The following is a 10,946-nucleotide window of genomic DNA, read 5'->3' on the forward strand; positions in this document are numbered from 1 at the left end:
CTGCCATATGTTTCCAGCTCTCCCAGAGAAATTTCAGCCCTCGGTGTTTTCCCTCCATCAAGGGCTGTGCTTCAGTGCTTCAGTGTGGTGTGCCCACTGATGATGAAACTCCTTTTCATGTGCTTCAAGCGTTCTCCAGGCAGCTTGAGGGAAAGAATACAGAAAGAAAATCCCATAGAATGCAAGAGCCCCCTCCCTCGCGTTTGGGCCGTATGAGGAGGGCAGCGCTGGCTCGGGCGGTGCACAGCCCGTCGGGCAGTGGTGCACACACGGGTGTGGGTAGGGTCGGCCTGGAGGTGTGAGGGGGCCTTTCCGCGGGCCCCGCCGCCCCACCTGTTGCGCTGCCCCTTTAAGGCAGGTGCCCCCGCGTGACGGCGGCGCCGCCCCCGTGCGGCCATTGGCGCGCGCCGCCGTCAGGTGGACGGTCCGGGCGGGGGCGCCGCCCCCCGCACACCTCGGGGCGCGCGCGGCCAATGGCGGGCGGGCGCTGCGGCGGGGGCGGGCCCGCGGGCGGGGGCGGCGGCGCGCGCGGGGCACCTGAGGCGGCGGCGGCGGCGGCGGGAGCCGCTCCCGGCCCCGCGGGAGGGACGGGCGGGCGGCGGCGATGGAGGAGACGCTCTGCTGCTGCGAGTACGTGGACCGGCGCGGCCGGCGCAACCACCTGGCGGCGTGCTGCTGCGACTGCGAGGAGCTCGACGACGGCTGCGACAGGTACTGGCTCCGCGATCCGCGGGGGCTGCCGACTGCGGGACAGCCTCCCGGCGGCGGCGTCCCCGCGGGGCTGCCGCGCTGGGTGCGGGGGAGCTGCGCCCCGCTTCCCGGGGAAACTTGTCGGGAGAGAGGGAAAGGGGAGGCGGTGGGAGCGGGATGGGGCAGGGGGCGGGAGCGCGGCTGTCCCGGTGCCAGCCGGCGCTGTGCTCCCCGCGCTCGCAGGTGGCTGACGTGCAAATCGCTGCCCCCGGGAGCGCTGGAGAGGATCGCCGACACCATCGCGGACCGGCTGCGGGTCCCCTGGTTCTCGGGGGCCGTGAAGATCAACGTCAGCCTCGTGCCGCCGCTCGTCCTGCTGCCCGTCTTCCTCCACGTTGCCGCCCTGCACTTCCTGCTGGGGCTCATCATCCTGACGTCCCTGCCCGTTGTGGTGCTGTGGTATTACTACCTCACCCACCGGAGGAAGGAACGGACTCTCTTCTTCTTGAGCCTGGGGCTCTTCTCCTTGGGATATATGTACTATGTGTTTCTCCGGGAGGTGGTTCCCCGGGGCCACGTGGAGCATTCCCAAGTGGTCACTCTCACGTGCGGGTTAATTCTTATGCTTGCAGCCCTGTCTCGAGCCAAGAAGGACCCTGGCTACCTTCCGATCTCAGCAGGCAACGAGGAGCCATCGCACCAGGGTTTGCACAACAGGAGTATTAGAGGGAGCTCCGGCGGGCTCCATGGCATCTCAGGTGCTGCCAGCAGTCGTGCTGTGAATGGGGAGGCTAAAGGTTATTGCAGGATGTCAGCTCAGCAGCCAGCAGGTGTGAAAAGGGACTGGTGCACTAAATGCCAGCTGGTCAGACCAGCTCGAGCAGGGCACTGCCGGCTTTGTGGCAGGTGTGTGAGGAGACTGGACCATCACTGTGTCTGGTAGGTTTTGCACTGTTGAGGCTCCCTGTGTTCTCTCTCTGAATTCCCTCCTTTTTAAAGTAAGCTTATTTTTTTTACAGTCTGGCAAATAGAGTTGTTTTTTCTATGTGCAAGACCTTATGACACTCTTTAAATGCAAAAAGCTTTGTGTTTACCCTTAAAAAAATAGAATAACTGTTTATTCTAAGTGAGTTGAGCTGATAGCTGAAAGCTTCTACAGCATACTTCAGAATTGCTTTTACTTCTCTACTGTTTTTCATCAGTTTGGGATTGTTTTTGCTGTGGATTTTCTTGGATTTGTTTTTTTTTTCTTTAGACTTGGTCTGTAGAGCACTAGCAATCCTGTGATTAAGTTGCCTTAGTGCCCTCCTAGGGCAAGGGAGCCCTAAACTACCTTTTGGGTTTTCCTGTGGTGCTGGAACCAAGGGGGTAGTAGGGTGTAATGTATCTCAGCAAAGGATACTACCTCTGCTAAAAATTGGATGCAGTCTGCTCCTGTTACCCTACAGGTCTATTGTCTTGTGTTTGTAACTTTTCTATATAAAGTTATAAAGCTTCTTTGAACATTTTTCAAAGTTCTTAGCCTGTGTCAACTGGAAGCACCTTGGAAATCAGGTTCTCTGACAGCTGGGGGAGGGAGAAGTAATAGAAGATGGTTTCTTTTTTAAGCAAAGTAATCTTTTCTTTCCTTTTGGAGGATTAACAGCTGCGTAGGGGAGCAGAACCATCAAGCTTTCATCCTTGCACTCTCCTTCTTCATGCTCACCTCTGTGTACGGGATTACCTTGACCCTGCACACCATCTGTAGGGGCCGAAGTCCGTTTGTGGCATTGTTCTACTGCCCGGGGGCCTATTCTGACTACAGGTGAGATGTCTGTCTGGCAGAGAGCTGGGGTGGGAGCAGGCTTGCTCAGGCAGCTTAGCTCCTGTTCCTTGTTCTGCTGGTTGTCAGACCTGAACACAAAGTGTTCCCTAAAAAACTCTGGAAAGCAAAGACATGTTTCTGCCTCCGCCAAGGTGGGCAGCCTGAGACTTGGAGAGAGCTTGCTGTTTATTTGGAAAAAGTTGAAGGAGCTAGGATTTGAAGTATTTATTGTGTTATATATAGAGGTACTTTTAAATACGTATGCCCCCCTGATGCATGTAATGGTCTGACAGCCTGGAATCCACATGCTCTCTCTCCCTCTCATTCTTTACTATTTATCTAGTGAATGTCCTCCAAGCTATCTGCCTAGATACACGCTCTGTGTGGCAGGGAAGGTGGTGGAAGCTATTGGACGTGAGTTCTGAGACCAGCACTATCACATATGGGCAGAGTATTGCTGTTACTCAAGGGGCCCTTCCTCTACTCCATCTCATGACCTGAGTGAGAGCATCCTGGGGTCCTTAAATAAGGCCAGAGCACCATTACAACACAAGAGTAAAGAGCTAGGTTGTGTGACAGCAATGTGTAAGAGTAGCTCTGCTAGCAGTAAAAGCTCTCATTAAGTAAACCCTGAAGCTTTAATTTTGAGAAAGCCTTTAAGGATTATCTGATGAAAGCAGCAAAGTGAGATCATTGTGGCAGATGTAGACAGGGATTTGAAAGGATAGTGATTACCAGGGAAAGTCACTTTAAAGCAGCTGCTCCACTACTAAATGGCTTCCTTTCCATCTTTTTCCCTGCTGCCAGCTCTGCTCTGTCGTTCACCTGTGTATGGTACTGTGCCATTGTAACAGCTGGCATGGGATACATCCTCCTTATCCAGCTGTTGAACATCAGCTACAACGTGACTGAGAGGGAAGCTCGGCTGGCTCTGCGGGACAACACCGGGCGCAGACTGCTGGGTGGGTTAGTGATAGACACTGGCCAGTATAACAGGGGCCTCCTGTGCAACTGGGGCCACTTCCTGAGCCTGGGGTCTTCTCCTCCACAGCGCTCTGCCGAGGACATCGTGTGACATCCCTCTTTCTGCAGATGGCATTGTGTCATGGCTCACTGACTTTGTTTAGCAGGGGAGCAGCCCCTCCCACCAGGACTCCTCTTCACACAACCTTGCCTCGTGGTCATTATGTGGGCTATCCCCTCACTGACAACAGCAAATATTTTCCCTGGTGGAATGGTTCTTCACATGCTGTGAGCCAGCAATAGGATGCAGAAAGCAGTAAGCCATATGTGCAGGTGGGGAGAGGAGGAGCCTGCTGCCTTTTTCCACTGTGGGAAACAGCAAGAAGAGCACAAGGTTTTGAGAACTTGAGTTTCCCTTAGATGTGAATACTGGCATCAGGAGGGACCTGCTGTTTGGCTTCAGAGAGTGCACTGGTTCCTGCAAAGGTTAAGGAATCCCTGGGTTTGTACCTACGTGTGTGGCATTTTGGAGATGGCAGAAGAAACTCTGGATACAGATAACAGATGGACCCCTGCAGAAACCAGGCTCTTTGGCTAGAAAAGACTGTCTATGTAGTCACTGGGCAGTGCTCTCCTCTGGTGCATTAATTTATTTATTTTTACTATCTCTGATTCCATCCAGCTGTGTACATGCTTCTATTAAGTGCCTTTGTGAGCTACATTCCTGTAGGACTTCGTAAGATCCCTTCACCTCTTAACCCCTAAAGTTGTTATTCCATCCCTGTCTGTCTGAATGAGTGAAAGGAGATTCCATTGTTCTTTCTGCAAGCTGGGTCTGTATTGGTTTCAAGGCTTTGCTCGTCTCCCTCAAAGTGTTTCTGCTCTGATTATGGGTTGTGACATGTGACAGCAGGTAAATACACCAAGTAAGGAGTTTTGAAGCAACATGTGACAGCGAACTTTGAGGGCAGAACAAGAGTGCTGTCTGTCTGGTATTGCTGTAGCTTTATGGAAATTACCTTAATCCTATGTCTATGGGAGAAGGGAGTCTGTGGGAGAGTAGGCAATTCTGCTAGCAGCATGTTTGGTAGGTAGCATCTTGGTTGTATTGCTGTTAGCACAGTGGTCTTGTCTCCTCTCAACACAGTTCCTGTGGAGCTGCTTGACTGTAGATCTGATTTCTCAATCCAAGAAGCCATGGAACAGATCAACCCTATGGTACATAGGGAGAGGTGTAGGATGTGTTGGAGGTGTTTGCTTTTGGGATAGATGACCTCTACTGGCAGATAAATGAACCTGTTAAAATGTGCTCTGAAAGAGTGCCATTTTTTCCTCATCAATTGTATTATGGCCTGGACTTGAGCTTCAGCCAAAATAACAAGGTTTTGGTGGCAGTGGTTTCTGGATTTCATGGGTGGGAATTTTTGTTACTTTCTGTTTTAAACCCTTTATGTATGCTGTTGGCTCTGCAGTAATAGGAAAGGTCTGGCTGGAAGAGCTGGGGACCGTGGCACAAGAATTACAGGTTGGGCCTAAGGCGCAAAAGCGGAGATAGAGCTTTGTTCTGGCTATGGTGTTTTCAGATGTGTGCAGTATGTGTGGGTCATGTCTGCCCCTGAGTGCACAGGCATGGCAGGCAGCTGGGGGATGTTGGGCAAGAGATGCACATTCACTGTGCTGCTGTGCAGTAGCTTTGACGAATAAATGGATGGTGCTTGGTGCCAAAAGAAAGCAGGGTCGGGGCTGTCCATTGGGATTCCTGCCATATTTTTTATGAGTGCTCCTCATAATATGTCCCAGTTTAAGGTAAAGACTGTGTTGCTCTTTGCACTGTTTGGTTTCCTCAAGTGGCACGTTTTATAATCAGCAGATAATTGAGGAGCAGCTGCATTTGGAATGTGGCTATACAGTTACTGAATTTCCTTTATTTCTTGCCCCTTTTACTCCAGTAAGCAGTTCTTTATAAGGAGGTAAAAGGACAGTTCTTTTGCTTCCTACCTCTAACCAAGCACAGTAGAAGGTTCTGACCACTTTCTTGACCCTAATGTGGGTAAAAAAGTACCCAGCTGGACTGTGCAAAGTGTTCCTTTATGACCTTCTGTTTGGAGCTTGAAGCCTGATCTTAGGAGTTCAAATAGAGACAAAGTTGCTTCCACTTGAGTTGTCTGTAAATGTTTCCATGGCACATATGTATACTGTGATGCCTGCTGAGATGATGTCAAGCTTGGCAGCCCTGGAGATAAGGATGCTGTGGGCTAGCAGGATCTTCTTAGATCTTACCCTGCTGGCACTGAGGAAGATAAAGGCAGAAGGACCTCCTGGGCTAAATCAACCCCTGCAGTGGAGACAGCCAATTTGTTCGTCCCTGTGTGCTGCATGCACAGGAATCAATCATGCATCCACAAACTGAACAAACTTGGGGAGCTTTTGCAGGTTTGTGATAAGTCTTATTTCTTAGAGTCCTGCTACTCCTGGCAGGGAGAAAGCAGAGCAGATCACAGGGTGCTTCCCTGGCAGTGCTAACTGTGTGGTGCTCACTTGCTCCCACAGGCAGAGATTGGTTTCACCTTTGCAGCCTGTCACGGTAGCCTTGTCCCTTGTCTCTTAGTGAGTGGGACGTTTCATCTGAACTGCATACACCAAGACTCTCTCTGGGCTGTTCTCCCAGGCAGCGTGGAATTTGGAGTGCAGATTAGGAATAAAGGACCTGAGACTAATGTAACTATTCCATACCTTGGTCAAACATGCTCCAGTAGAGTGGGGGCAAAGTGCTAAAGTAATTTTCTTTTTTTGCACCGTCTCCAGGGGGAACTGAAACCATTCAGGGCACTAAAGGACTGCAAGGATGGAGTTTTTTCCTAGGAGGAAAATGCAGTGCTGGTTCCTCAGTGAATAGGAGGTTCAGGTGGCTGTAATCTACACAGTAATGGTGGCTGTTTCTTTAATGGCATGGCATTGGTTTACCTCTTCTTCCTGACAGGATTTGCTTTATGAATACATTGGGAGATGAGAAGCATAAAGTAATGGGATATTTAACAGGCATCTAAATGGGCAGAAGAGTTTCAATCCCTTCAGATGTGGGAACTCTCCTTTTAGCATCCCTGAGAATTAGCAGGATACCCTTGGAGGGTAATGCTTCCTGCCCAGTTATTGAAAGGGCAAACTGTTGTAATCTGGTGTGCTCAGGAACAGTTTATTCTCTGAGTAATTTCCTGCTGAGCTTGGTACTGATCATGCTGGTAGAAAAATGTTAAAATCTAGGCATGCAGTCAGTCCTTGGGCTCCCTGTGTTAGTTGCTGCCTAGATCCATGCTGCCTAGGGGCTGGAGCAGTGAGAGCACCCTGCATATGTGGGTTGTGTGCAGCCTTTACGCAAGGACTAGTGTCTCACCTGTAAAGCTGTATGCCTGGCAGTGCAGAAAACAGTACCCTGCTGGCTCTTTAATGTTTTCCCTGTGTGTGAAGAAAGGACCTAAAGCTGATCAAGAGCAGGGAAGGATTTTGGTAATAGCCAGCCTTGATGTTTTTCCACCCAGACTTTGAAAGTTAGTTTATCTCGCTTTACCCATGACCTTTTAAGAGGCATTTATTGTTTCACAAATACTGTGGACTTCTGTAGACCAGGCAGATTTTGGGGACCCAGGGTTCTGGTTTTGCTGGTGTTGTAGTGTTACACCCTCTGTGTCCAAATGCCATCACCCCACTGTTTGGTGTCTGTAGTAGGAACAGTGCACCATTAGATACACCGTGTAAGTGGTGCCTTGGTACTCTTTTAACTGTGTCTTCCTGCATTGTGCTTTTTTGTAGGCAAATCACAGTTCCCCACGTTGACTGTTTCTCCATTTAACTTGTCCTCAAATGACAAAAGTCACTGGTGAGCCAGAACTGGTGCTGCTTGTGACTCCTAATCACATTTCAGCCTTCATGCTATGATGGTGCTTTTTCCCCCCTTCAAAGTAGGTTGCTTTCAAGTGTCTTAATGAAACCATTTGCTGTAAAATTTCTTCTGAAGATAAAATGGATACTGCCTCACTGCCTAATGTCTTAATAATGTGCTTGGTTTTTTTCCTCCTATATGAATGTATATTGCCTCATTAGGGCAGGAAGCGTGTGTGATTATGGATGTGTTTTCCTGTATTCCTTTCAGTGAAAAATTCTAGTTACCTAGGATTTTTTTTTGCCACTACCAGGAGGTTCCTGCAGCAAAAATCTGTTTGCAGACAGGTGAGGTTCTTTGTGAAATGTGGGAATTCAGCCTCCCAAGATCTTGTCTTTATGGAATGCCTCTACTGATAATGTAAAGTGTGATAGTCTGTGGAAGAAAGTGGAAAGTATTTTTTTTTTTAAACCTGAGCATTACAAAGAAATTTTGTGAAACATTTGTAAGCTTTTTTGAAGAGACTGATGGGTGTATGTTTATGTCTATTTTGTATCATGTTCAGTGTTTTCAAATGGGTATCAAATGAATAAAAATAAATTAATGGAAATGATCTGTGGAGTGGCCTGTTGATTTATGCTGACACATGCAGGCAAGCTGAATGATCAAAAGCTGCCACTATCTCATGGCTATTCAGCTGAGAGCTGGACTTGGCAATAAAGGAGCAAAAGGCAAAGGAAAATTTGGGAAACATATGTTCTTCCAGTTCTGCAAAGGTTGACCTTTGGGTTTGTTGGTAGTGAGATGAAAGACCTGCTGGCAGTTCTCAGCATCCCAGAGACATTCCCTCATGGTAGCAATTCATCCTACGAGCAATGCATCATCAGTATCTGAGCAAGTTCCTGGCCTTTTTATCCTGTGTCTTGCTTTCCCTGACACCTGCCCACATAATACACTCTGAACCCCAAAAGGAACAACCTCTTGCTTTAAACTCTTTTCTAAGCCATATTTGGAAATAGGATATTCTTCTTGTAAATAGTGGGAAGACATGTAACCTTTAATTCTGTTGGTATCTTGGGACTGCTGCTGAAAGTCAAGATGACTTTTAATGAGTAGACTCACAGGTGCCTTTGATTGTTCCAGAGCTCTCCTTTGATTTGCCTGGATGGTACTTCTGTCTGCTGTTCAGCTGTTTGTTTGAAGATAACTCTGCACGGCTGACAACAACCCTTCCAGCAGGGTTTTAGTTGGATGACACTGGTGTTTGCAGAAGGTTGTCAGACTAGGACACCCAAGCATGATGACCAGCTTTGTTAACTCCAGTGCTGTTGATAGGGTCACAAGAAATTTCTGTCTCTCCCTAGCTTTTACTTTTTCCCTTGTTGTGGCTTGCTGTGCTGGCCCTGCAGAGCCATGCCTGGAGTGACAGCTCCTGTTCTGGGAAGACCAAGGGTGCACTGCTGGGGGCAGGTGCCTGTAATGGATAACAGGTCTGCAAATATGTGGGCTATGGATCACACTGCAGTGGTCCATGGACTCCTCCCAGGCTAACTATTGTTCTTCCCTGCCTGGGGAGAGGAGAGAAAATTGTTTAATATTTCAGGCACCCTTTCAGATCCAGTTTGTGCAGGGCCTGGGGGACTTGGAAGTGACCAGTGTACAGATTTGATGGTATTTCTGTGGTTCAGGTTTTTGGGAAAGTGTGTAAAAATGCTCTAAGGGCAGGGGCGTCAGTAGAGGATGGGGAGTTTGCAATCACTTCATGGTTTTGTATTTGCTATTGCACTGCAGTAAAAGTCCTCCCCCCACCCCTGTGCAGAACGAAAGCCTGGCTGTGCAGCCACCTCCCTCTCTTTCTAAGAAAAGCACGGAGCTGACAGGCAGAAGTGTGCCTGAGCTGTGAGTGTGGGCTGATGACCAGCGTTAAGGCACTGACATCTGCATCTAGCCAAGTGTTGGAGCAGGAGGAATGCTCTGGCACAGCTGCAGGCTGAAGCTGTTTCCTTGGTCTGATGAGCTCTCTCATGTCACCCTCCTGTGGGAGCCTCAATTTGCAAAACACCAACTTTGTGCCAGGGATTTTAGGAGTATCCTGTGCATCATCTGGCACAGCCTTGCTTCTGCCAAGGAGGTATGAGTTGTTTCAGCCAGTGTGCATCAATAGGAAAGTCAAGGGGCTTCTCATGTCCCTTTTGATTTAGACCATGTTCAGTATGAATTTGCCTGATCTCTGAACATCTTCCCTATACCTCAGCTGGATCTAGTTGAAGCTTCAGCTCCATGCTTGCACTGGCAGTAGGCCAGGGCTGTCAAAGCACAGCTCCTGGATCTTTTTTTGGCTTTTTGCTGCTGCAACTGTCCAACCAAAGAGCATCTTGTCAGGAAAATCTCTCAAAGTTACTAGGAATAGAAGAAAACCCTGCAAGGTAAGGAAAGCAATGGCAGTTTCCAAAATGTTGACTGTACTTCAAGTTCTTTGGAGGCAACCAAGTCCCACATAAGCAGCATTATTTTCATGGATGGTGAGTGGGTACTGAGATGAGTGGGAGCTGTGGGCTTTGAGGACAAAATGTGCATTGCTGGGGAAAGAATCAGCAGTTTAGTAAACTGGATATACCCCTGAGTAGCCAGTGGTTTGGGGCACCTTTTTACCTGTGCAAGATGTAAATTCAATACATGCCCAGCCTGTCACTAGGGTCAATTCCAGGCTGCATGTGGGCACATCCACTCTACTGCTACAAACTCCTATTCCTCCCCTTACAGCTGCAGCATGTCCTGTCTCTGGCTGGCTGGAATATTGCCTTCTCTCCAGATGGAGATACTTTATCACCTTTTCTTCTCTGGGTCACTATTGTTCTTACACTGTAAATCCAAGTGGAGGGTGGGCCAAAGGCCTTCCTTGCTGTCTTCATTGTCAAGCCCTGGTAGAGAGGAAAATTCCAGCAGAAAAATGGGAGTAAAAGGGCTGGTCCAGGAGTTCCAGGAGCTTGTTGGGCACTACATGGCAGAGAATTCCAAGAGGAACAAATGTCCTAAGAGCAAGTGGATTGCTGTTAGCACCAAGCACGGCTGCACTTTGGGAGCTCTGCTCCTCCCTGCCTGTTTGGCTCTGTCCTCTGCAAAAAATGCTCCCTGCTCTTCCTTGCATCCCGTGTTATCCAGCCTCTCCCAGCGTGTGCTTCCTTTCACAATCTGCCTCTTAATGCGGCCAGATGGTCTGAGCTCACCCATGCTCCATGCAGGCACCTTCAGCTCCCTGCACTTGGAGAACGCGCTCGCCTGACCTGCTGCTGGGCAGGTCTGCACTGTGCCTGTGAGAGATGGGAAATGTTTGGGTGTTGCAGAGGATGGCTGACACCTGCGAGTGACAGCTGTCTTCAGACCTGCACCGACAGCCTGCCTTTGGGGTAGGGTCCTTTTTCTGGCCCCATCCCTGTGTCCACAGGGACAAATTCCTGATGCTGAAGCTCTGGAGTGTGCTGCTGTGCTTGGGCACCCACCCTGTCCTATGGCACTTCGTCTGCACCACTTAATGCTGGTCTAGGTCCCTGGCTCTGGCCTTTTGTCCAGTGCTATTCAGTTGGCTTGACACAATCTGCACCAACAGCTTGG

The 10,946-nt window shown here is 49.3% G+C and overlaps 1 protein-coding gene across 3 annotated transcripts; it reads left to right on the forward strand.

Annotated features, from left to right (window-relative positions):
* The first annotated feature begins 322 nt into the window (after window positions 1-322).
* ZDHHC23 (zinc finger DHHC-type palmitoyltransferase 23) lies at window positions 323-7,947 on the forward strand. Of its 3 annotated transcripts, none has more exons than XM_064410170.1 (5): window positions 323-711; window positions 1,323-1,629; window positions 2,327-2,494; window positions 3,302-3,456; window positions 3,546-7,947. In XM_064410170.1, the coding sequence occupies exons 1-5, from the start codon at window positions 474-476 to the stop codon at window positions 3,758-3,760; spliced, it is 1,083 nt and encodes a 360-aa protein (XP_064266240.1). In that variant the 5' UTR covers window positions 323-473; the 3' UTR covers window positions 3,761-7,947. The 3 variants fall into 3 exon arrangements, with proteins under 3 accessions (XP_064266240.1, XP_064266238.1, XP_064266239.1); XM_064410168.1 differs by having other exon boundaries at window positions 478-711; window positions 934-1,629; XM_064410169.1 differs by having other exon boundaries at window positions 478-711; window positions 934-1,629; window positions 3,302-3,720.
* Window positions 7,948-10,946: the final 2,999 nt, after the last annotated feature.

The sequence above is a fragment of the Passer domesticus genome, chromosome 2 (assembly GCF_036417665.1).
Source record: "Passer domesticus isolate bPasDom1 chromosome 2, bPasDom1.hap1, whole genome shotgun sequence".
In the NCBI taxonomy this organism is placed as follows: Eukaryota; Metazoa; Chordata; class Aves; order Passeriformes; family Passeridae; genus Passer; species Passer domesticus.

Bases quoted from the DNA above. Each gene is read 5' to 3' on its own strand.
- ZDHHC23 (XM_064410168.1), top strand. From the start codon at position 605: ATGGAGGAGACGCTCTGCTGCTGCGAGTACGTGGACCGGCGCGGCCGG. The intron at 2,495-3,301 runs GTGAGATGTCTG...CCCTGCTGCCAG, and splicing joins GGGGCCTATTCTGACTACAG to CTCTGCTCTGTCGTTCACCT. The intron at 3,457-3,545 runs GTGGGTTAGTGA...TCTCCTCCACAG, and splicing joins CACCGGGCGCAGACTGCTGG to CGCTCTGCCGAGGACATCGT.